A 27,505-nucleotide genomic window follows, 5' to 3' on the forward strand; every position below is an offset into this window, starting at 1 on the left:
GTGTGTGTGTGTGTGTGTGTGTGTGTGTGTGTGTGTGTGTGTTCCATGTGCATGAACAGGGCAATCACTCATGCACATACAGTCATGAGAGCTGCTGGTTGGAAGGGGCTTCCCTGTAGGCAAAAAGCTTTAGCCCCCTTCTCTGGTCCCTGTGACTTCTTTCCAATGCCTATTTACCAGAGTCCACAAGGAGGTCCTAATTGCATCATAAGCAGCAGCTGCCTGCTGGGCCCAGTTGTTCAGGATTTTGCAGGCTGCAGTGGTTGCTTCAGCACCATGAGGAGATCACAGTTTTGGCCTCCTGGAGACTGCATCACTTCTGTGAGCAGAAATAACCCCACTTTGCTGGCCGATGTGAGCAGAAAACCCTATTCAGATAGGCTGCCTTCTGATATGTCTATTCCCTTGAAACATAATCCGTCCCCTTGGGGATTTCATAAAATAGTGAAAAGAGACATCTGGATTCACTGTCTTTAAGTGATGAAGAGAAAGTGGCTGAAACCATCCCTGCCATCCTTTCAGAGACCCTCCTTTCATATGTGTGCCTTGCGGTTGCGCCCTTCTATCAACCACAAATAGAAAGAAAGCTCCTTCTAGAGAGCCATCAGCTCTTTGCAAAGTGCCCCTTAGACAGGCTAAGAACTCATCTAGTTAGCAGGGAAAACATCATCCCATGTTCAAGGAATGCTCTAAGGAGGAGGGGGCCGTTTATTTTTATGACTCTCACATGGATCTATTAATCTTCCAAGCTGGCAGTGCCAAGGTTAGCCAAAGGGTTAGCCAGAGTCTCTATAGTGTCTTTCAAATCATCTTTGACCTGAGCTAAACATGGATGTATGACTTTTATGTCCCCTGACATATGTCAATTTATATGCCTTGAAGGGAACAAACGTGAAGGTTAACTTGCAGAGATGAAACCATATGCCTCTTAGGTAGTGTGCAACTTGTTTCCCTACTTGGGCTCCAGAACAAATTTTCTCACCACTATTTTGACAGATTAAGAATGTGGGGTTTGACATTTACTTACCCCCCATTTCTAACATGGAACACCCCGGTTAATCATAGAGGGTTTAGAAACTTAAGAATCCAGAGGCTTTCTGGTGTATCGACTGGAAAGACGGTCTAAATTGCACCTCCCTGGATCTCTCAGTAAGTTTTAGGTAATGCTGCAATCTGACAAAAGATGTTTGGCTCTAACTCTGGGCAACTTGGCTAGCAGAGGAGAGCTATTGGCAAGCTCGTTAACCTTTCCATTATCTGCACTTGATCAACACCAAAGTGATGTAGGCATGATACCAAGAACAAGGCACGCAGAGGCAAAGCAATGGGGGACAGGGAGCCCTGCAGAGATGTCGGAAGGGTTGTTCTTGCTGTTTTTATTTTCACCTTTCAAGGCCCACGAAAAAAGGCCAAACAAACAAAAACTTGTGTCGAGTTCTCCAGGAAAGATACATTGGCAAAGCTGGTAATGTAGAGATACGCCAAAATGATGCGTTTCTGTCTTGCAGCAAAATTTACCGAGTTTCCGCGGAACGTGACTGCGACCGAGGGACAAAATGTGGAGATGTCCTGTGCTTTCCAAAGCGGCTCCGCTTCAGTGTACCTGGAGATCCAATGGTGGTTCCTTCGGGGACCAGAGGACCTGGAGCATGGAACCGAGGCGGCTGGCTCTCAGGTAGCCATGACGTAAAGTCCACAGAGCCCCTGCACGTTGGTTTCTTAGTTTTGTGCATTTCTCATCAGTTCCAGGGCCCAGCAGTCCAAGGGAGCCTTCCCTGATCTATGGGAGTGAGCAAGGCTGAATTTGTCCTGGTTACAGTAAGTTAAAAGCACCTAGGAAGTCCCACTAGCAGGGTACTTTTCCGATTTAGACCTGAATTAACCAGCTCTTAATACCCGATGCTATGGAACTGTTCAAACTGGCAATGTATCTCTGGTACAGACCAGGGCACCCTTCACCAGCCTTGCTTCTGCCACCCCTCCCCCGCCCCCCGACATCAAGGGTAGGGGGAATCATCCAGTCATCCCTCTTCTAGCTCTCTCTCTCTCTCTCTCTGTCCCTGTCTCTGTCTCTCTCTCTTGCTCGCTCGCTCTCTCCCTCCCTCTCTCTCCCTCTCCCTTCCTTCCTCCCCCTCCCCTCCCCCTCGCCCCTCCTTCCTTCTCCCTCTCTCCCCCTCTTTCTCTCTTTCCTCTCCTCCCTCTCCCTCTCTTCCCCTCTTTCTTTCCTCCCGCCCCCCTCTCTCTCATTCACACACACACAGAGGAGGAGGGCAGAGAAGGAGGGAGAGAGGGCAGGCAGGAGGGAGGAAAGGAAGGAGAGAGGGAGAGAAAAAATGGGGAGAGGGAGAGATGGGGATAGGCACCAGAGAAGCAGGGAGAGACCCTGGACTGGCGATGAGAGTAGAGCGGGCTATGAGCAAGCTAGAAGGGAGAAAGCAAGAAGACAAGGAAAGCGTAAGGAAGCTAAAAGAGTAGCGTCCTAGCCCTAAGTGGTAAAGAGAGACCCACGGAGCAAAAGAGGACTCGGACATGAGACCTAGAGGACAGAAACGAGAAAGTCTGTTGAAAAGAACCTGGGTACTGGTCAACAACGAGGGCAGAGATGCAGAAATTTTTTCGGGGAAACTTCCTGCCACCGTCCTGTCCTAGCCTGGTTTTGCGCCTGTCCCCACCCTTCCCTGAGCCTGCGGACAGGGCAGACTGAACTGAGCGGGAGAAAACCTAACCTCGCAGCACTCTAGCCTCGGGCCAGCCAGGGGGAGCCCAGCCTGAGGGGTTGCAGGGACCACAGGGACTCTCCAGGGTGTCGCTAGGATAAAGAAGACCGCAGGGACCTCAGGGACACTTGGGAACAACGGGGACCCTGGTGAGCTTAGGAATGCTTGGGGACCACAGGGACTCTCCAGGGTGTCCCTTGGACAGTGGGAACCACAGGGACCTTAGGGATTCTCTAGGAGAGCCAAGAGCACAGCAATCTTCCGGGAAGACACGGAGACCCCAGGGACTGCTTGGAATCCGACGAGGGGAGAGGGGAACTTCAGGGAGGAGCGAGGGAAGTAATCCAGCCTGGCCTCAGTACTGAGTGCGGTAGGGACCTCGGTCGTGCTTCTTTTTGGCTCTTAAATTGCTTTGACTGAAGCGTTTCAAGACCAGAAGGCTGGGATCTATCCTGGTGGTTGCGCGGCTGCGGTATCGTGACGCCCGGGACTGGGGAACTCGGATGAGCATTTGCACTCTTGTCCTACAGGTGGAGCTCTTACCCGACAGAGACCCGGACAATGATGGGACCAAGATCAGTGTGAGTGTCCTAGGGAAAAGGGACAGGGGGATCATGCATTATGAATGGCCAAAAAGGCCCAAAGTGAACATTAATAGAAAACAGACTTTAGATTTAAAACCTTTTAAGTCATTGAGCCTGAAAAGGTAATTTTATAAATTCTGGATGAGAGGCAGTTGTCTCTTTTTAACCTCATGAAATGCCTAAAAATTGAGCTAAATTTAGAGTCCATAAATAAAATTGCATGTTTTACTCATGTAAATAATTACAGATTGGCTAGGATATGAATCTGCTAGCTAATGGGATTATTGCACTGTTTTTCTTAATCTTTTTCACAGTCACCTAAGTGTAGCAATGAAGGTCTGCAATACTTCAATATTAATAATGTTAATAATTCAAAGTAATGGGAGTACCTATTCTTAATAGAAAAAAATTTGGAAAACAGAAGCTAAGCCTTGCAATAGGATTTTCAAATGAATAAAAATATGACTCAATTTGGATATCATTCATAATTCAAATAAAGTATTTATAAATGTAGTGTTCAAATAAATCACAAAAATATGAAACCAGAGCAGATATAAATCTACACTTGCTGATAGTCCAGACTGACTTACTGATAATATGAAGAGGAGGCTACTTTGTAATAACTACAATGGTTATAGCTAGAATATCCTTCTTCATCACCCTTCATTTCTGTGTTTAGATGTTTAATCAGATCTTTAACCTGACAGATTTATGTCATCTTTCAGTCTGTCAATCATGGATTAACATATTATATATACCAATTTAACATATATATATATATATGCCACATGGATTACATAATATATAGTTTATAGTTAATATTATACATTAGACATGTGAGCTCGCTATTAATCTGGGATAAAATAACTAAAATAAATAATGTTAACTTCAGTCTTGAAAATTAAATCAATGTTCAATCAATAGAATCTCAAGTTTGTATAATGACATGGGCATATACAATGAGCCTTGATTTCAGATGCTATTTCTCGGTAGCCTGAGCCCTGCAATGCTCCTTTAATAGGCAACTGAGAAGAAAAATATTGCTATCCAAGTTACCAACATTTTTTGTGGCCCTGGATTTAAAGGAGTTGTCTTATAGCCATACCAAAAAAAGAGGAGGGGATCTAGTCCAGAAATCCTTACTCAATGTTTCATTCAGCTGTGTTAACTAAGCAGAGGCCAATCCCATGTTGAAAAACTAACAGAGCTGTTATGGGAATCTGGGAAGTGTGGACAGCTGGGCCACTCAGACACTGCTTAAACTGAGCTTCTGACCTGTCAAGTCTGTGGATGAGACTTCAGATTTGTGCTACACAGACCCTTTACTCCCAACATTAGCAAGCATAAGAGAGTGCGAATAAAATCCTTCAGTGTAAAACTTCGCTTTTTTCCCCTGCAATTTTTCAGACAGTGAAAGTCCAAGGCAATGACATCTCCCACAAGCTTCAGATCTCCAAAGTGAGGAAAAAGGATGAAGGCTTATATGAGTGCAGGGTGACAGATGCCAACTACGGGGAGCTACAGGAACACAAGGCCCAGGCCTACCTGAAAGTCAACGCCAACAGCCATGCGCGGAGAATGCAGGCCTTTGAAGCCTCGCCCATGTGGCTACAAGACATGAAGCCTCGAAAGAATGTGTCCTCCGTGGTTCCCAGCAGCATCCACAGCTCTGCCAACCAACGAACGCACTCCACCTCCAGCCCTCAAGCGGTAGCCAAAATCCCCAAACAAAGTCCACAATCAGGTATGGAAATCCATTTTGAGCCTTTCATTTTCTCACTCACAAACCTTCCACCAAAAGGGCAGTTGAATAGCATAGACAGATTAATGTTAGACGGCATTTCAAATAGGAGACTGAGTTCGATTGAAATGAGGAGACATGAGCCATTGAGAGCAGGAGGCTGGACGTTCAGGATGAGTTTGCTCCATTAGTCCCTGGCACGGTTTCATATCCCAGGGATCTGAGAGCTGGACTCTTTTATTCTTCCCCTTCTTTCTATATTGACACATTATAAGAATAATAAATCTTGTAACGTTGGTTACATTATAAATGCATGTTCATTTTCTCTACAGATTTATGTATCAATTATGACCCAAATTAAGAGGCTTTCACTTAATCAAAATGGAAATGAAAAAGACTCATGATAATCTTCCATGCATTTAGTGACCTATGGCTTTAAGCATTAACTTTTCCCCAAGGGCTTTGGATTTTGAAGGAGAAACTTCCAAGACCTGTGATGAAATGGATGGTGATAATGACAGGAAGTGAGGTGGGGAGAAGGAAGTGTTGGAGAGATGAGGCAGCTCCTACAGATGTGCTGCAGATGCCAATTTGGGAGCTTAGTCACACATCTCTCAATCAGCTGTGCAAGTTAAAGCAATTCTGAATGGCGTTAATTTATATAACAACTCCACCAGTGGAAACTCACTGAACTTCTAACCTTGATGTGGAATCAAGGCACCCTGGGTTGAGCAGTTGTGTTCATGAACCCCCCCCCCAGTCTTATCTTCTCAAATGCTTTGCCTAAAATATGATTAGAAGAACCTCCTGATCAAGCACATAACTGATATACATGGAATCACTTGATGTGGTCATTTACTGTTTTTTTTTTTCACCTGTAATTTTTCAGACAGCAAAGTTGGGAGATACCCACCAAAAGCTTCAGCTTTCTGAAGTGGGGCAGAAGGGTAAGAGTCTGTAGCAGTGCAGGGTGACTGATACCAGTTAAAGAGAGAGAGCAGCAGCCTCCCGGGCCCATCAGAAAGTCTTTGGCAATAGCCAATGCACACCTCTAAATCCCTGCTTGTTAACAAAATGCTTGAAAAATAGATGTGTCAGGTCTGGGGTTTATATAGCATAGCTGTGTACTACTTGATTACTTTGTATAAAACCCAGGATTCAATCTCCAGCATCATAGAAAAAAGTCAAATAATCAATAATAACTAATAAAATAATGTATGCCCACACGCATTTCCTCTTTATGCTTTTTGTTTGAATAGATGTGTTTGAGTAGATTCTGCAGGATGCCCAGCTAGGGTCCTGTGCAGTCCTGTTGTTTAAATGCTGATAAGGCTTCCTGTTAATGTTTTAGTCTTGGTAACACAGCAGTCTGCTAAGGGGTGACTGAGCATTTCTGAAGTCCAGCTTTTGTGGCTTTGTATCACTTTTTCTCTTTGTGATCTCCTTTGTTTTCCAAATTCAGGAACAAAGTCGGTAGAGCTGATAATGTTTGTTACTGTATGTTGGAGTACAAAAATGCCTAAATATCAGTCACAAGTTTTAACTATTATTTTAGAGATTTAATGCCTCTTGGGGTTGTGACCCTTTCATCTTCTTTAGCATTATAATACTAAGAGGCTGGACACTACCTATAGAATCACAGAGTGTGCTCAGCAGTCAATTTACAGCATAATCAGTGAGAACTCTAAACCCTGAAAGAGAAATTAGTAGCATGCATAAGAATATTCCAAGCTAGGCACCATAAATCCAGCTATGAGGTAAAGTCAAACGAAGCAATTAGAACATTTAAATGACTAAGGAGAATGAAGCATTCTGTTTCTAAGATATTGTACTCACCTTATGATACGAACTAATATACTTTTTTAAAAAATATCTGCATTATTTTGCTATGTCTCTTTGAACTGTGATGGAAACTAAATTTTCAAGTAAAATTACTTACTGCTCATTTTGCAACTTCCCACCAGCCTTCTCCTTATGTATAAAACTGTTTTTCCTAAACGTTAGAGAGAAGGATGTTGTCTCCGGAGAACCTCAATTTACTAACAGCTTTAGTGCACCGCCCCTTCCTGATTATAGCAAAGATGAACATATACACATTCAATATTTCTTTTTCTGCCAGACGATATTGGAAAATCTTTCATGTACTTCTATCACAGTCTCTAACAGCCCCTTCAGCAGCTGAGGTTTCCTAGTCACTCTAGAATGCAGTGCAAGTTTCATGCTTTTAAGATCTTTTCTTAGAGTACAGTAATTGGGGTGATAATTATAAATTATATACATTATACACGTGATACCCATAACCCAGTTGATTATAAAACGTATTTCAATTTTTCATTTTTTTCATTCACTTATTTACCTCTCATCTCTTCAAGGCATAGCAAACTCAGGAACACAAAAATGAAGGCACAATTCCTCCCTCTCCAAGGTTTGGTCAGTTTGCCATAAAAAGGGATACTCGTTGATTCTACATAGTGTACAATATTTATGGTGAAGACATAAAGGTTAAAATCTTGTTCTGAGTAGCAAAGGGCTGTGCTAGGCTTTTCATATTTTATCCATTGATAGAAACAAGCCTACTATATATAGCAGTGTCATATTTTCCTGTGCTATAATAAACTAATTTATTTGGCCCTTTATTTTTATTACACTCTTTGGCTTAATTGGCCAGATTCACAAACTCAACTCTAAATTCATACAATTTTCCTGTCAAATAATTTCTATATCTTTATGAAGGAAACATATTATCTGAAAATAACTTTACATAAAATCTTCAAATTGTCTTAAAAATTAATTTAACTCTAAAGCAAAATCAACTTGAATAGTAAGAGGGGAAAGATAACCTGTAACATTTCATATACAACCAGATGTGGGTTTGATAATAATTTAGTCTAACTAGTCCTGTTTTTTTTTTCCTCAAAAATTTCCTCAAAGCCAATGACTATGTGCTGTCCTTTCTTGCTGGCAACTACTTTCTTTCTCTTTATAAATTATGCTATAAATGATAAATAATTATAAATCCCTAATATTTAACATTATTTAAATTTTATTTTCATTTTATAATCAACAATTAGAAATGAAGTAATAAAGAAAATATAATGCAAACAGATAAGCAAAACTTCCTTACAAATTTCTTAAGTTCTTTAGGGTCCTCCAGTTCTGTGTACTCAAGACAGAAGTTCATATCAAACCCATCATAGTTTTGTTCAGCTATCTTTTATTTTTATTGTACACAAAGCTTGGAAAGAAAAAGAAATACCATCAAATGTAATACATGAGACAGTCAAAGCATGGAGTTAGAAGTTAAAGAAATGTTCTACAGATGTTCTGAGAAGGAAGCGGTCCTCTTTCTTCCTGTCTGAATCAACAAAGTCTCCCTGGGAGAAGGGGTTCAGTAACAGGGCTTGGGTTTACATCTTCACAGCAGAGACAATCAAGAGACTTCTCAGAGAAGAGTGTGAGTGGACGAGAATGGGAAATCCAGGACCACTGTCAGGGTAGAATGCCTTAACTCCATGCTCCAGAAAGTTGAAGACTATTCTAGTTCCCTCCTCCCTCTCCATATCAGATGCACCAACCTTGCTTTGCTTCTGCTCCCCGTCTCCTCCATTTCCCACCCCCAATCTTTCAGAAGCTAGATTTCTCCTACACTAACCAAGTCCACGTATCTCCTTCCTCCTGTTTTCTGCTCTTCCACTGATCATTCCAAGCCACCTAACCAACAGGCAAATAAAACAAACAGGAATCCATTCCCTGCCTCTGTTCTCACTGGGCAGAGCTGTGAGTGTTTGCCCAGCCGATACCAGTTCCTCCCAGAAGGGCAGTATTATGCTCTGTCCTCCTTTTCTGACCCTCAGTCCATGGAGTTTTGCTTTGTTACTGCTGCTGCTGATGTGTCCTGAGAAGTTACGACGTCTACTGAGCATTTCTGTGTAAGTCATTCTTTCCAACATCTAGGCAGCACTGGTTTCCACCCATTTCTGACATTTTGACGTCTCCTACATTCAGAGACTGGTTCCCTGTCCCTTGCTCCTCTGCTTTATTTTCTCCCTTGTATCAGTTTCTTTCATAATGCTATCCTTTTGTCATTTATAACTTCTTGACTTTATCCCTGTGGTTTTGACTGCTAATCTCCAGTCACATTTCTCTTTCCGATTACTTTCAGGAGACCCAGACTAGTATTCATAATTGTCTCCTAAACATCTCTGAATGTGAGTCCTCAAAGTCTTGTGGCAAATATAAGCTAAAGACACATTTATTGATACTTCAGTGCCGAGAAGTAGAGTCTGTGTTTCTTTACCTGGAGTTTGAGTTGGCCTGGGATCATATAACTAATAAAGATTGGGGAAGCTATACTATTCCAATCCCAGGTCTTATAAGGACTCACAGCCTATGACCTTACCTCTTGAAGGCCAATGACCATGAGGAAGTCATCTTGAACATCTATCATCCCAAGTGAACATCTAACCTCAGCCCCAATTCCATCTCTTGATACCAGTGCCCAGTTCAGCCCAGGTATCATACAGATCAGGAAGAGATAATAATTAACTATCATTTTCTTCAAGACTGGGTATAGGGGAGTTTCTTTCACAGTAGTACTTTCCCACATAGGCCACTAGAACTAGAACTCAGATGTTCAGAGCTATCTGTTGTTATCTAAGCTTATTCACTAAAAAGAAATGCCCTTCCTCTTGTTCCCAAACATCCAACGGTATCATCATAATGATAGCTCCTGTAAAAGCTTTGGAAATATCTTATTGCTCCCTCTATTACTTGCCAACTCAATTAGCCATTTTGTCTTATTAATTTTCTTCCAAAGATGTCCCTTGAAAATTGCATTTTTTCTATTCCACAAACACTGATTTTGTTCTGAACATGCCCTTTGTGCTTCCTTTATCCAAAATCTCTTAACAGCTTTTGTATTTCAATTCCAACATAATGAATGTATCACAACAGTCCATATTTTATTTCTAAAAACTATCATTTCTACAAAAAAAAAAAGAATTATTTCTAAAGTGCCAACCACTATCTTTTTTGGTCTCATTTCCTGTTTCTTTAGTCAAAAACCTGGCCCTTACTCTTCATGCTTAGTATTTCCATGTACTCTCTTGCCTCTATAACCCTGAAAATGTTTTTTTTTTCCCCTCTGTGTGGGTCTTTCTTTGATTGTGAATTCTTACACATCCCTTTATGCTACTCTCTCCTGCTCCCTAATCAGGAGATAAAATCTATTGTTTCCCCAGTCAGGTCTCCTTCATCAATGTGGTCATACTTGCTGTGAAACCGCTGGTGTACCTTATGTCACAAAACATGCCTCTTTCAGCTCTGTAAATCTCAGATTCAGGCCAACTAGGACAGATGTCACACTGCTGTAACTTGGCAACAGATAGTAGGTACTGCAAGAAGTTAAGAGGATTCAACATGCCTAGAAGTGAATATTTATACCACAATGTTCCAAATGATGTAAACTATTGATAGTGATTCTTCAAGTGCATCCTGCACCCTCCCTATGCAAGAGCCCACCCAGCCCCTACTCACGTATGCCCTCTGAGGATGGATTCAGAAAGGAACACCTTTACGTTTGTAGACTATAAGAACCACTAGTTTTCAAAAGTCCTTCGAAACAACAAAAGAATTATAACTCTATCAGTGTTCGGGTGGTACCTAAAGATGCTCTAGAGCCTTTGTTTGGCTACTGTATTTTTCTAGTGTTGGCAAGGACTTGCAAAGCTCTTTTCTTCGCTCCTGGGTTGAACAGCTGGGAGTGGGCAGACAGCCTGCAGTGCTTAGGGATGCTGTTAGTCTTGTTGCTACACATGCAGCCTCTAGTCACTCAGTGGGAATGTAGTTTCTCTGAACTCTGAAACATGATTTTTGTGTGCCCACCATGATATTATCCTTAGAGCTGAGAGTCAGCTGTTGCTAACAGCTGCCAGAAACCCAGGGCTCTCTGGAGCTCCTCTGCTGCTGATAAATACGGTAGCTCTCCAAGTGTGGCCACATTCAAACATCTTTAAATCAGAATTTCAGAGTAAACGAGAAGGTGGGATAAAAAGTTGAGGCCCTTCATGAAGAGAACGCATGAGTAAGTGCTGTTCCACACTGAGGTACAGAACCATCGCACAGTCCAGATGTTATGTCAATATTTAGGGTAGGTTAATTTGTTCATTGCTATTCCATCAACAAAATGGCTGCCAGATAAATGGGCTGTCAATGAAAGAGGAGAAAAACAGATGAGAGGCAACAATTTGGATACCACAGGCCAAAGAATCTTCTAGAGCTGTCAGAATAGGAATTATGTAGATGAGACGTCTATACTGGTTAACTTCTCCAGAAACCATTAACACATTTTGCTAACTAAAACTTAGTACCTCCTGCCTGGATAGGGTTTTCAGATCACAGTGAAGGCTCACTTGTGATTATTAGGTCATCTTTAACAGAGGAGACTGTCAATACTCTGGGCTGTGCTTCATATGATGTATTTGATAGGTCTTGGAACTTCAAGAAGCAGATGTTGAAATGTGAGCATCTTCTGCATAGATAACCAGAAGGTTAGAAAGGTGCTGGAAATAACTCACCCTATAGGTCAAAGGAACACATAGCCTAAAAGAGAAATGAAAAGCAGCACTACTCCTCCAAGAAATACTGCTGCCATGAAGAGTAAGCTAATAGGCAGCTAGTGTATATCTCAGATGAGAAGGCCTGATGCCTTGCCTCTGATGTTAGCAGAGGAATAATGTACAACAGGAAAGATGATCAGGCCATGATCAAACTCATATAGTTCTATGATTCTCTTTCCTCGTTCTCTGAAAGGGAACTATGGCACAGTCGTCAGACTTCTGAGAATTATACATTAAAGGCTTGGTACTTAATGATTTCTTAATAAATCATAACCAATTACAGTGCAGGCATGACTTTCACTGCATGTAGCTGTGTTTTATTACCAGCAAAAAAGTAATGAGAGCATACTTGTCCATCCTAATCTTCTAGGACTCATGAAACTTGAGGTAACCTGAACCCTATAGATGCTATTCTCTTCCTTTGTGTACCTACTGATAACACAGTTTAATTTGTAAATAAAACATTGGAAGAGATTACCAAAAATAATCAGAAAGTTAGACTGACTTTAAAATAGCCATGGCAATGTAGTCTCCCTTTCTAAAAAGTCAAGACAAATATTTTTAATATTTTTCCTTTATTTTTATTTTACATATATGGCTGTTTTGACTGTTTACATATCTGTGTAGCACATGAATACAATGCCCAGGGACTGGAGTTTCAGATGCTTGCGAATGCTTTCTGGGTTTTCTAAATCAAACCCTGAAAGGGCAATCAGTACTCTTGACCACTGAGCAGTCTTCCCAAACATCAATTTTGGGAGAATAGTTGACCTTAGGTAATTAAAACAGAGAAAGAGAAACTGGAGATGGAGAGAAAGGGTATAAATGTCTGGGTCTATGAGGCAGATACATTCCTTCAGAGGCAGGGGATGTGCTACGGTAAGGAGGGAAGTCTATCTTCATGTCTTGTCATTTGTCATTCTCAAGCTTTCTTTCCCCTTCTGCTGCAATTCAATTAATAAATAGTAGGTTTCTGTCTATAGAATTGCATCATATCGACCAGCAGCTATTTGGCCCAAGGTGGTAATTAGATCCTTATTTAAAAGTGAAACAAATTTCCAAAGAACTTGAAGAAAAGGACCTGAATAAGTAGCAAGGATTTTAAGACTGTAGGTATATAGACCTTCTGTTTCTTAAATTCAATTCAAGTTTTCAAAATAGCCTTTGAAAGAATTTAGATGGTTAGAGATACAGATAAAAATACAGAAATGAAGATATTTTCAAACACTTTAATAGCAAAGAAAAACAAAAGTCAATAATGAAAGTCTGCCTCATGATCCTGGGTGAATAGAGATTGGTTGCTAGATTCACACTCTACCAGCTTCTCATTGTCAATGGTCTGCCCAGAGAATCTCTCTGAAGTTTAGAAAAGCTCTTCTTGTTTATAAAAACTGAGATGGAAATGCTCATCTCCCTGGTCATTTCTCAGCCTTGAGTGAAATCATGAATCATAAACATTTAACAAATAAACCTAGCCTGTGGGTGAGGTCAAAATCCCTACCCTCTTCATCTTTCCTGAAAGACTGTATCAAATAGCCACCTTTAAGAAGAAATCAAAGAAACACAAATAGAAATAGAGAAAACCAAGATAGTAAAACTTAAATTTGTGTGAAACAATGTAAGTTAGAAACAAAAATTAAGGAGAAATTAAAAGAAGCAAGAAAAAAAAATTTACCACAATTTAGGATCTATTTCCAAATGAAAATAAAACCACAAGTAGGAATATCAAATCAGAGATCTGAGGCTTTGAAATAATTTGCGGATGAAAATATTTTACTATAAGTAACTTAAACACTTGAAAAATTTATGAAAACTTGTGTCAATTTGCAAGGTAATATTTTTGTATAATTCTTAGGGACAGAAGGAAGCATGTTAATAGTGAAATATGCTGTGAATATGAGACACATACAGCGGGGTATCATTGAGTGATGTGTATTAAAAACTAGATTAATATTCAAATTTAATTCAATCTTTTATCAAAATACAGTAGCCAAGGAGGAAAAAGTCAGATTATAATGCAGAATCCTCAGTAGTACCCCCAAAGAAAAGATTTAAAAGAGTCATTTTTGAAAAGTATAATGAATAATAATAGGTAGCATAAATGTGAATAGAGCAATTTATTGAGATAATTTAGGGCTGAATAAATGAACATGCTGTGCATTTGGCTGGTTAGACTCAGCACTGCAATTGACAGACTTCTTACAGGTATTCACGTTTAATGAAGTTAAAAAATCCTGGTAATTTTTCTAAAATTTGACAGATATGATTGTGGCACATACTGTTTATGAGAATGAGAGTCTCAAGGTCACAGTGAATTGGATGTCCCAGCACTCTGCACTGAGATGGAACATCCCTTCCCAAGGACAATTTGACTTAACAGGAAAGGTCAAACATGGGGCTTATATCCATGTTCTCTAATTGTACTTGTGGAAAGAAATGTCTAGGTCAGTGGTGAATCATATTCATGACAGATTTTCAAATGACGCAAAATACACAGTGACTAAAACCGAAAAAGTCAACTATGAATGTCGTAGAGCATATTTTAAATATTATACAGCTTCGAAAACCATATTTCAAAGAACATTTAATGGCAATAGGAATATTTAATATCCACTACAACATGAGAAACTATAGTATAAAAACCCTTAAGTGAAAACACATAATATGTAAAACTTTAAATCTATCTTATCTATGTTCATAGAAAACTAATAAAAATGATACATGAAAATGCACATCAGAATGTCAAAATGTTGACATTCAACTTTGTATTTATGCTGATAATACAATAACTTGATAGTTTGCTATAAGAAAAAACAATTTAGTATTTAAAATGTGAATGGTTCAAAAATAAAAGGAGGCATCTCATGACAGCACAACAAGTGAAGAAAATGTGACTGTGGAGTTCATGACAAATTTAAAATTAGTGCATGGATGTACGTGTTTATAATGAAGAACTGTTACGAACGTTTTATAGTGGGGAAATTGCTCATAGGATAAAATTAGGAATATTACATCCATATTGTATTTTACATATATATATATATATAACACCATACTTTCTGGACACCAAATAGATAATTTGGCTATTATATCATTGTTTATAAGCAAAATGACTTGAGCCTGAAGAATTCATAAGTCAACCATGCATAATATCCATAAATAAATATGTAGTCCTATGCCCTCTCCATGACATAGTTCAGCATCACAAGTTAAGGAATTAGTAAGATGGTGGGTGATGTGTGATTACTGGGAATATCAAAAGAATCCATGCACAGAAAGATTTATAAACAAGAGACATGAGTGTTTAACCTGACTGTTTCACAGTCTCCTTGTTTGGCTCAAAGCAAATTGTACAGCCAGGATTTCCAATTCCAGGTTCCATTAGGCAGACAACTATGGAACTCTTGAGAAAAATGAAGACAGGAAATGAAATTAAAGGAAGCAACGTTATCTTCAAAGTCAATAACGTTTTAGTGAAGATTAAATAATGTAGTCATTAGATACTCTTGAATGTCTCTATGTAAAGGTGTGTGCAAAGCTGTGGCAGGGTATACTCATACATCGGATATTTCTTGAATAATTTAGATACTTTACAGACAAATATGTGGAAGTTGCATTGGTAGCTTGAAAAATATTTCACTTTTAGATTTAATAAATTCATGTTGGTTCAAGGTAAAGCTCTCATTTCTAGCCTTTAAATAATTAATGTGAACAAATGCTGCATAAGGGAGCAATCAATAGAATTACAACCACTAAATATACTTTTAAAATGCTTACATAATCTGAAAATTCCATTTGAAAACATCTAAAATAGCAGATCACAACCTTTCTAGGGAATCAAAGGATGCTTTTTACAGGGGTCGCCTAAGACCATCAGAAAACACAGATATTTATATTCTGATTCATAACAATAGCAAAATTATAGTTATAAAATAACAAAAAAATAATTTTACAGATGAGGATCACCATACCATGAGGAAACCATATTAAAGAGCTGCAGCATTAAGAAGGTTGAAAACATTGATCTAAAGTATTATACAAGATTTGAAGCTACAAATTATGCCTTGGTACTTTTAATGCTATGGTAGTCCCTAGCACTGTTTCGCTGAAATAACTAGGATAAAATGAATGCTTATGATTAATATTTATATTTTTCTGCAATGAAAACCATAGATATATTACTGTTAAGAAGATGCATAGATTTTTATATAAATTGGTTAGTATTCAAGAAAAACAACTTCAGACCTCTTGTATAGTAATTAATGGCCAGAGACACCTGGAAAACAATACTTGGACCACCCACCCTTCATTCCATGCTTAATGATAGAAGTCACACCAGTATTTCAAGTGACAAGTTCTATCTAGGACGTTAGATGTACATTCTCTGGTACCAAGATGTGTTGATCCTTTGATTTACATGTCTTGATAAGGAGTAATTTTTTAAAAATATATTCACATTAGAATATCTAATATTGACAGCTAAGAAGATTATCCAAATCTCTGCTTTACAAATACCTTATAAAACATCTTAATTCAGAAAATTTTAAAACAGTTACATTCACAAAATGGTAAATCATTTGCACTAACCTGAAAAAAATGCACAAAATCTCTCCCCTTTGCTATATGTTGAAAACGTGAATTGTGAAGGTAATGAGACTGATGGTTTCTCTGTGTCGTTGGCACTGGCGGCTCCAATAGTTGCCATCTCAAAATCAAAAATTGCTGAACAGCAAAAATTAAATTTTAAGTTGTGCGAAATTAGCATCTCCCAAATTATGGCGATATCATTTCAATTCATTTAAGAAGACATGCATTGTATTTATGAAATTTGAAGTTGTGTCTTGACAGCTGCTTCTCTCCTTTTACTTCTTCATTCAGAATTCCTCAGTTGTCTTTTTTTAAAGATATGAGGTGTTTTCTTTCTCTGGTAAGGAATTTACCTTGATGGCCTTCAGCATTTAGGTCTAAAGAATACAGAAAATGGATGAGACATTCTATATTTTACCAGCTAATGAATAAGTACCTAAATATTCACATCAATGTCTACTTTTTCAAGGCAGACATCATTAAAGTGCATTTCTCTGAACTGCTACACTTAGCATTCAACCATTCTGGCTGTGGTACATAGTGTATTGGCTTTCTAACTCAGGGTCCATGTTCTTGTTGCTCTTGGTAGGTGAAGCATGTGCATAGCTCGGGTCATCACATTCCAATGCCAATTGTCCTGCCATTGTCTCTAGTAAGTTCCTCACTTTGAGTGCATCTATAGAATCGCTCCATTAAATTTGGAACTATTCAATTTTATCAGTGTAGGAAAACTACACGTGTGGAATGTGACTATTCAGAGAATCTGAATTGATATCTAACTTCACATTATACAACAGCTTCTCTTATTCACAATTTTATAGTCCATAATTTCAGTTACCTGTATTCAACTGCCAGATGAAAAAGTTAAATGGAAAGTTCCTAAAATTACAATTCAAAGAATTTAAAATAAAAAAAACAGTTTGCTAACTAATAATAAAATCACACATACAGAAAACATAAATCCTATGAGTAGATAATTTTAAGCACATTAACAGTATTTATTCATATGCCAGGAAAGAGTATTAATTATATGTGATTCTTATTTATGAATTAGAATTGTTATTAAAATGTGATATTCAAGCTTCCTTCTTTGTAACCTTCTGGTTATTTACCAAGTCTTATTCTTGTTGATTCCCTTTTGTCAAAGCCACCCATATTCCCCTCTATTTTTAGCAGTCAGAATTGGGAAAGTTTAGTGTTTCCAGATACATGGAATTACCATAATAGATAATGGGATGCATGAGCTGGCAGCATCTGAGTTCTAAAGTTAATATAACCTGAATTAGAACTCAGTGCACTGACTAGCAGCTGAGTAAACCTGAACAAATATCAAAAATCCTCTCAATAAAATGCTATGGCAACCTCACAGGACCATAGCCAGAGGTAAAAAGAAGTGCCCAAGAAATATTAGCTTGTCCTGCCATAATCTGTCATGTCACGGTTACAAGATGATTGGCAAGATCAATGTGACCTGGGTGGGGCCATCACTATGAAAATGTGCTCAGTTAAGATGCTCTATGACAGCAGGCTGGGAGTTTGCTCAGAAATTAGAGTACTTCTGTGCAAGCCTAAAGCGCAGACTTCAGGACTGGGGAATTGGCTCAGTGGATAAAAGTGCTTCCCGGTACAAACACGTATCCATATAAATGGTAGGCAGGGTGTGATAGCTTCTTATAACCCCAACACATTGTAATTAGAAACAGGGGAAAGTTAGGATAAGCTGGCTCTTTAGATTAGATGAACCGGTGAGCTCTGGGCTCACTATAAAAGGTGGAAAGTGATGGAGGAATGTGCCCAGTGTCAACCTCTGGCCTCCAAAGGCATGTGCACACACAGTCTGTCTCCTCTGCACACACCCACATCCGCACACACACAGTGAATAGATAGATAAACATTATAAAAGATGGACTGTGATCTTAGTTGGAGGGAAGCAACATTCCTCTTACTGTTCCAGTCTTTGTCAGACAGTAGATATCTAAAAACGCTGAAGAGACTGATTTTTTTTGTAAAGGTCATTCCATGGTGACTTAGGTAGTATCCAAATGGCTTGTTAATTTATACCTGGAATGGAGGGGCAGGTATACTTTCTCCCTGGTCCTCAATACAAAGCACTCTAACAAAGGGCCATAATTTTCTGACCAGAGAAAAGCAAGAAAAGCTGCTACTACTACCAGCATGCCAGGGCACAACAAAGTTAGCAATTTATGTATTAAGTCAAAATGATGCTAACTTCTTTTAAAAAGCTGGAATTCTAAAAGAAATTGTCCCTGGATCCTTAGAATTTCTAATAGAAAGGCATTCTCCTAACATATTCTAGGATAAAAGTCACACTATTATTTGATCTTTCCTCTTAGTAGTGACTTATCACAAACTAAACTGAATAAAATTTCCATCAAAAGTTAGCTCAAATTTTCTTCCAGTCATTTTCACTTCTTAAACCTGACATCTATAATAAAGAAAAGCATGTCAAAGAGGTCCGTCTGCTATGGGGCTTAAAGGACATAGAGACAGGGACTTCACAGACAACAAAGAACCAGGCTATTGTTGCATTTATCTTAGAGGAGTTCTGATCGTACGATGAGCATCTCCGATATTCATTCTTGCCAAATTAATATTCTACATTCTCACTAGCGGAGCCACACAGGGAGAGAATTTCTTTCTTCTCTTTTCTTGTTCCCTCCCTTTGATGATATTAGGTGGTCAGGGAGAAAAAGAAGAGGAGGCTCTCAGACATCACACATAGCGTGTCCAACAGACGCCCTCAGTAGGGGTGCTTCTTGTTCCTACAGCAAGTAAAAGTAATATGTGCATAAGAAAGTAATGCATAAAATATTCAAAGTCAATAGAAAGCAGATATTTAAATAAAATTTGCGTGTGTTCAATTTGGAGATTCTTCTTTTCACTTCCTACTTGTTTATCTTACACTCATAGCTGGTGATATTTTTTCTAAGTCATGAGTTTTCCTATTCTTTCTACTGTAGCCTACTAATAATGACATGTTCAACACTCAACCTGCCCTTTCTTAGTCTTAAAGCAAAATCTTGGAAAATGTTCTTAGCTAAGGGGATGTCAGAATGATGGTGAAATGACAGCGCACTGAAGAACATAAGAAACTTGGAGGAAAATTTAAACCTTAAAAGTTTATGAATTGAAAAGTTCAAAACATTGTCTCATGTGCTATCTGATATATATTGAGCTAGCTAAAGTTTACTTAGGACCTATTGATATTTTCCATATCTGGTATTTATCAGTTCATAGCTAGAGGAAAATAAAATTTATGTGAGATGGGTTTATCTCCCAAGCATACTCTTCAAGTGATGACCTCACACAAGCGAGGATCTGGAAGCAGTTTCACTGCCCCAGGGTTCAGGCAGGAGCATGTCAGGGCTCTTTGCTGGAACTGCACTGGGCTTTCACACCTATGCCTTTGCCTTAATCTGTTTTCTGTATAATTTAGAGTGAGCAACTTTCCTGTCTCTGAGTATTGTTTTCTTAATCTGTGCATTACGCATCTGGGATTGGTCTGAGGAATGAGACTGTGTCTTTAACTGTTTGTTGTACGTATACATAGTAGTTCCCCATACATCTTAGCTACTTTGGAGATCACAAACAGAGCTGGATGTGCAATACAAATAAATACTAATGGGGGAGCTGAATTCTCCCATCTGGCAGGGGAGAATGGCAAGGGGCAAGAAAAAGGAAACAATTTAACTGCTTCTAACGCATGAGAGATGGATGGAGGCCAAACCTCTTTAGGAATGTGATTCTAGATGACGACCTGGGACATAGCATAGATGTCGGGACAGATGATGTTAGCAGCATGTGGAACACATACCATTTCTGACTCAACTGATGGAGTTTGCCAAGTCTTGGTTACTGAGCTTGGATTATTTTTATTTTTACTAAAAATAAACATGCAGAAATTCTATGATATTATGTAGCGATCATGATGATGATGATGACAATGATGATGACAAAATTGTTGAGTCTCTCTCAGGCATTGCTCCTTGGTCAGATTCATTTCTCACACTTGAGAATTGTGGGTTTGTCTTTGTCTGTGGACAATGCCAAAACCGTGAGAACTCATAGGAGACGAGAATAGAAGACTTCTGTATTACACGGGCTTTTATGACTGCTTGAATACTTCTTTTCTACTTACAGTGGAGAAAATATCTCTACTGACTTCACACCCAAAAGTGCTCTATGAACATCTTTAGGCAATGAGGGGTGGGGGCAGATGCCATTATGGGCTAACTACAAGCCAAGTGACAAAATTAGGTGTATTCTGAACCTGGAAGAAAACCCTATCAGATCTGACCTTGCTCAGCCTAGACATACTACCTGCACATATTTTTCCAGTAGTTAGATAATAACAAATCTCTTTTTCTCAGCAGAGTCTATGTTAGAAGCAAGTTTAAAACCCCTAAAGGCTTTGTTTTTTTTTTATGAACTGCTTAACAATTGCTCAAAAATTTTAATGAATTGTAATTGTGGTCAGTAAGATAATGCATAAAGATAAGTAATTGCAAACAATGTAAACTCTGTGAAGAAACAAGGGAAGCATAACCGAAATACATGAAAAGTTCAGAGGCTAAAGAGAGTCCCATCTTCTGGAGACAAAAGATGCTGTGGACAGCAGGTCTGAGGGCAATGGTTGCTGAAATGTATAATTCTTTCGGGCAAGTAGTGGGTTGCATGGTTGATCGGAGAAGAGAGGAAAAGAAACTGATGGAACAAAGGAGGGGAATCTATTCTAAGGCAGATCAGGCCTTACTAATAGAAAAAGCTAAAAAACTATAATACATGCACAGTTAGGCTCATTTTAGAAAACTAGAATCAATAAGTGTGTCACTTGAAATCTCAGAGGTGAATGGCAGCAGAAGTGGGAACTCAAGACTTCTGACTGCAGTCTTGGTTTACTGTTTCACAGAAGTGAAATGTTTCTGGATGGGGCGGGGAGTGCCTGGGAAATTGCTGGTTTGTTCTTGACGAAGAAAATAGCTTCTGATATTTATATGTAATAGATAAGAGTATGTTGGCTGACAATACTGTTTTCTGAAATTAGTATAAATCTTCATAAAATGCCAGTGTTGCTAATTTCGTACAATTACATAAGACAGACTATAGTATTTTAGAGTCCCAAATTCCACTGTCTTTGAGGCTGCAAAAAGAGCAGTCCATCTCTCCTCACTCAGGACACAAATGAAAATCCAGAAATAAAATGAAACAACTCTGTGATGTGATGAAAGAGAATGTGGGATTTACCACATAGAACGATGTCCTTAGGATTGTCCTGGCAGAAATAAATTCATTTAATTAGATATGTGCTGGCAAATGCATGCAACTAGAGAGGATGAAAGCTTCCAACCTGGAAAAAAAAAAAAAAGGAAGTTCTGTGTTCCAATGGTGGATTGTGCCTCTGAAGGCAATTCAAATCTCCGACGACTTTCAAATATTTTCAACCATGTCAGACTGGCTTGATTTCCCATTAAAATGTTCATGTAAATGATGCTTTAACTTGCACATGCTAGACATATCACAGAAAATGCTGAGTCAAAATGAAACAGCTGTTCCTTCCTTAATGTGTGAGAGAGATGATAGGCCAGGCCTGTTCTGAAAAGGGCAGATCTGAGAAAGGAGTTCCAAGAAACAAAATTTCAGTTAGAACCCAACTTTTAACATTCACCCTGGAAAGGAAACCGCTGCATCACAAAGTAACTCCTAGAGTGGACCCTTTCCCCAAGATTTTTCCACTTTCATCATTTTAAAACTTCTCTGGGTAGCGTATATATTTGTGTCAAATCAAGTGCAATCAGCGATTTAGAGAACTGGGTAGTAATTAGTCTTCTTCTTTCTGTCAAAGAATCTTGTTTCAAAATCTCACAGGAATACATGCTTAGTTACAAACAGAGGATTTGAATGCATGTTTGATTGGCATGTTCTCTGTATTTAGAGCCCCAAGGGACTGAGAGTAACATTTTCACACAAGCTGAATACAGGACACTTAGTAAGTCTCCAGTCCTCAGGTTGATGGAAGGAAGTACCACGCCACATGCACAGGCCACCTCCCAGAAAAGCAAATCAGGGTCAGCACCAAAGCTGACAAAAAAGCAGCAATGTTGGCCTTTCCACAAGCCATTCCAAAGTCTCACATGCCTATTGCACAGCAGCTGTTTGAGGGCATCACTTTCTATTCCTGTGATTAAGGGAGCCAACCTGGTTGAGCTGAAATGTTGAAAAATTTGAATTCTCATCCTTTTTCCTTTTCAATTCCTTTAATCATTCCCCAACTAAATGAAGGAAGAAGAATGAGTGCTTTTGTCCCTCATCGTGTTTTTGGTTTTTACTATTGCTATTATGTCATTAAAGCTAGAAGCTGATTGGATAATAAAGAAAGAATTATGACTGCAGTTTCATCCCCTGGCCACCACATACAATTAGTTGCAGAGCTCCTTCAGTTCTTGGCATTGCTAGCTCTCCCCCAGATTTGAGAGTTAAAAGCTTCAGAAAGGTCAATCCCCACGAGGTGGTAGCCTCCAACAGAGTCCTCAGCACTGAGCAGCATGGTGCCTTTAAGCTTTGGATTTCTCCTGCACTTTTACACTAACACACTAGTGAAATAGGGAATGTGCTCTCAGGGACACGGGTGGGAACAACCAAACGATCACAAGAAGTGATTCTCGTGCCGTTTCTTAAGGAAAACGTGTTTGAGTGCGTTTGCTCTCTGAGTTCCCCGCTGTGGGACGGCATTGTTTAAAATCAGACACCACCAGCTTCGTGGGACTGAAATGTTTTGTATGTGTTGTTGTTTGCAGTGCATGCCAAGACATTCATGAGCACCAGAGCCAAGCTGGCGAGCTAATTAAATATATATGTGTATATGTTTAAAACAGCCTAATAAGGAGCATTGGAAATCTTCAAGATGAGCGAATATCTTATAACTTCTTCCGCAGGTGCGAGGATAGCTACAAGCCATGGACTTTCTGTCCTGCTTCTTGTTTGTGGCTTTGTGAAGGGTGCTTTGCTTTAATCTAAAGTGCTGACTTTTTTCCAATATCACTTTCTCTTCTTAAAGCAAAGAGCAAATCGCCTGTAAAATCTACGGAGCGGACAGCAAAGTTGACCCTAAACTCCAAGCACCATTCTGCACCCCTGTACTCTAGTTACCTACACAAGGAACATCAGCTTCCGGAAGCATAAGTGAAGAGGCTATTACACGCTTTATTGATAGTATTTTCTTTGGGAAGTCGCTGATCTTTTATTTGAAGAGAATTGATGTAAAGCGATAGGACATTTTCTAATAACAAGATCTGGGTTTTTTTTTTGTTTGTTTTGTTTTCTTTCAACAAATAAAATCTACATTTCACTAACTGCTCAGGAGTTGGCCTGAAAATCATCAGTATAGTAGATATTTCCATGGATTCCACCAATTTCCTACTAAGGGACACCTAATCCGAATGAAGCAAACAAAGATAGCAAGCCTAAGACATGCAAACTATCTTCAAGCAGCACCCCAGCTGGGGAAACAAAAAAACAAAATGCTGGACACTGTGGATCAACAGCAAGCAACTTTATTTTACATAAGGAAGAATCAGAGCAATTTTTTTTTCGAAAAAAAAAAAAACCAACTTCTTTTTCTCCCCGTGGAATTTTTCTTGGAGTTTCCCTTCTTTTCCTTGATTGCCGTTCTTGTTCCGTGGTAGCAAGTGCCAATTATGGCCAATCCTAGTCAATCCTGGGAGGTTTATATTCATGCATATTGAGTGTGCTATATTTCAATGTATTTTAATTCATTTTGCAATTTCTGTATATGCAAACCTGGCAAATTCTGTAAATTGCTTCTAGTATGTGTGATATGACTTCAAGGTAGATAGATACGACCCTCATGCAAGCTGACTTTCTTCATTCTATATGCAAATATATCCATGAGCAGATATTAGGCCACGAGCTTCTTTTCCTAAAGCATTATTTTTCTTTTACAGCTCACGTATTGTGTGAATTCTGTAGTGTGTTTCTCTGTTCCACTGGTTTGATAGCTACGGTTTGTCTCTGTTGTCCTCTGCTTCCTCCTGGAAAATGCATATTTAAGTTGTATATGTCTCTGATAAATGAATTAATTTTGTTGAGTGTGTACCATGTTGGAATTTGCTGCGTTCTTTTATATGTGTGTTTATTGAGGTTTGGGGATCTCGAGTCCGAAGAATGCACATCCTGGTTTTGACAGATCTCCTCATGTTATCAATATTCTGTCTCAGAAAAAGAATGAGGCCAAGTGGGAAAACTGGAGAAGATATTTTGACTCCTCAGGTTCCTGGAAGAGCATATCACACTCAGACTAAATAACGCTGCTTCCTTTGTTCTTCAAGAATTTTTTAGCTTTGTCATTCTGTTATTTGCTGCTAATTATATTTTAATGTCTACTAATTAAAATTTAAAATGTGATTGTTGGCTGAATAGAATATGCAAATGACTGCAAACCCCATTACTAAAGAAGATAGGTGTTCAATCGTCACTCATTAATCATAGTATTAAATATTCTGTTGTTATTTTTTTACTTTATTAATGTTGTTCAGACCCATTTTAAATTAATCTTTTTCTGGCAAAGAAAGATATAACAATTAATACAGTCCCTCTTACAAAATAGAATAGTTATGGTTTGAGAAAAAACACATCCAGATAGTCTTCCAGAGAGATTATTGTATTTCCTTTCAGTATAAATTCAAAACACCATCTGTGTAGGAATTTAAGGTTCGAAATTGAAGCTTGAAGGCCATGAATACCTTTGATTTTTTTTTTTTTTAGGTAAAGGGCTGGACTCTGCCATTCTATAAGCAATGTGTATATTTTCATAACATTCTTGACATTCTCTTTTAAGAAGTATTGTTTTATGCTAAATCTTTCCTTGCCATTTTTTTGTTTCATTTGATTCATTATTTCATTCTAGTGAGAAAAATAAAGGTTTAATTGTGATACTTTATTAACACACAAATGTATTTTCTTTCAAAGTTAAATATCTGAAGGTTGTTTAGAATGAAAGGTAAATATTTCCTGTTAAGTCTCTTTGAGTTTAAAGGACGCCATACATAAGGCATCTATTAATATTCTGATTCAAAGTCAACCATACTTGGAAAAACCATCATGTATTCTATTGTTACTCAATGTCCAATTAATGATATCAGCCAATTCTACATAAGCCAAGCCTGTACCCATATCAGCAATGTTCATCATGCTTGTAATAAAAGAGCACATGCTAGTTTGGGAAGAATGCTCACTAGATTCATTGTATCAGTGTCCAAAATAATAAAGACCTGTGTATCACTGTGTGACCAAAGTCCAGCCAGCCCTCCACTTGCATAAAGGAAGATGGCATACTATCTGTTTGTTCTAAACTTTAAAAAGTACGGAACTTTAAACATTAGAGCAGAAAATACAGCTGTTAATGAGACCTTGTAAACAGTTGTACACTACGTTATATTCATTTGGGACTATATTTTTTTATTAGCCATGATTATGGAAATGTATAGAAATGCACAAGTATCTGGCTTTCTCAACCTTGTCTCCAAGGTTATATAGTATCTTTTATAAGATAGTTAGAAAAAGTTGAAATTGCTTACATAAGTTTAAGCTAGAGATTTTACTTCTTAAAGACTTATAGGCTGTTAACAAAACAAAGGAGGCAAATGAAAATCTGCCCGAACTGAATAGGATACTAGAATTCTCTAAAGCAGAAGCTGTAATCAGAGTTAGTGAGGAAGCTTCATGGAGAACCAGCCCCGTTGACAGTCAGCCCTGCATGTCCTTCAGCAGCACACTAGGGCAACTAGCTGTTTGTGCGGTGTTTATGCTGTATTAGGCATAGCAATTAGAGATGATTTAACATGCAGCAGGAGGTGTTTATCACTTTCAAACGCTATGTCACTTTAGCTAAGAGACTCGAGTACCTACAATATTCTGATATCCAATGACAGGCCTGTATAGCCATCTATCTACAGATGCTAGGGGGAGAGCTATATGTGGATGGTTTTTCTGATATTCATTTTATAGACATAGTCCTTGGCATGTATTACTTATAAAGAGTCATTTAGTCATGGTTTCTTCGCCTGAGACAGACATACATAAATGATATTTGGGAGCCTAAGAAGTCCTCATTACTATGTGTTTGAAGTTGTTTACCTTCAAGTTCTCAGAAACAAAATGTGTTCAAGTAAACATATTAGTACACACAGAGACATACATATTTGGCAAATAAAGTATATATTTTTAAGCCTAGAAAACAATTTAAATTTATTATACATGGATGGAATAATAGGTATAGAGTATCATTTGTTGACTTCTTACAAAAGATGCTAATAAAAAAAAAGGAATAGTGAAACATTCCTGTAACCACAAGACTTAGCAGGTTTGAATAGGAAAATCATGAATTCAAGTCTAACCTGTCTACATAGTGAAACCCTGAATCAGTAAAAAAATCAAAAATATATATATATGGTTTAATTTTTTCAAAAATGCACATATATTTTTCCTGTATTAATCTTATATAAGAAATAAATATTAGCAGTCATATTAATTTGCATAAATAATAATCACAAGACAAAAGCAATCTTTCTTGAGATAACATAAATTGGTGATTGAATTGAGACTATGAAGCAAAAAGTCACAAGTCTTTTAAGTTTCAATTATTTATACCAAGCAGTTTTATATTTAAAATGGTCCATTAATAAAGGGAGTTCTCTGTCATTCAGGAAATGTCAGCCATGAAGTAGATAAGGTCTTTCCCTGTGTGAAGTGAGAGACAAGAGAAAAGCATTCAAAAGCCAGAAATTGTGCAATGCCGATACATTCTGTGAAGACCCAAGAGGAGGAGAATAAAGGAGATTGACTAGGAAGTCACGGGAGGTTGCTCTGGGGGTGCAGTTGTGCAATGATAAGAAGCAGAGGATTTGGGAGAAGTATCTTCAGGGAGAGGGAACAGACCATGCCAACCTCCTGAAGCAAACATCAGGTAGAGTTGTCCAAGGGCTAGTCTGTGAACACAGGCCAGCAGAGAAAGAAAGGCGGGGGGAACCTAACGAGAATCTGAGGCAGGATTTCACAAGGAATCTTCAGAGGGTACTGAGCCTAGGGGAACTAACCAAGTGGAGCTAGAGCTTACAGATCTCACTAAGAGGTGCGATTCTGCTCTCAAGAGACAGGCTTTTTCTGTCATCCTAAAGCTTAGTCACAGTTTATCATGTTAACAACACTGACGTTTCCAAACTT

At 38.6% G+C, this 27,505-nt stretch overlaps 1 protein-coding gene across 3 annotated transcripts in view; it reads left to right on the forward strand.

The window, feature by feature from the left end:
- The window catches only part of Vstm2a (V-set and transmembrane domain containing 2A), a 26,230-nt gene extending 724 nt beyond the window's left edge, over positions 1–25,506 (forward strand). The window contains exons 2-5 of one of the 3 annotated variants that reach the window (XM_005366430.3): positions 1,509–1,675; positions 3,248–3,298; positions 4,709–5,045; positions 23,062–23,244. In XM_005366430.3, coding sequence (XP_005366487.1) covers positions 1,509–1,675; positions 3,248–3,298; positions 4,709–5,045; positions 23,062–23,108 — 602 coding nt within the window. In that variant the 3' untranslated portion in view covers positions 23,109–23,244. Of the gene's footprint in view, positions 1–1,508; positions 1,676–3,247; positions 3,299–4,708; positions 5,046–23,061 lie in introns of all 3 variants that reach the window. The other 2 variants (XM_005366429.3, XM_005366428.3) reach the window with 2 other exon arrangements.
- Positions 25,507–27,505: the final 1,999 nt, after the last annotated feature.

This window comes from Microtus ochrogaster, unplaced genomic scaffold (genome assembly GCF_000317375.1).
Source record: "Microtus ochrogaster isolate Prairie Vole_2 unplaced genomic scaffold, MicOch1.0 UNK9, whole genome shotgun sequence".
Taxonomy (NCBI): Eukaryota; Metazoa; Chordata; class Mammalia; order Rodentia; family Cricetidae; genus Microtus; species Microtus ochrogaster.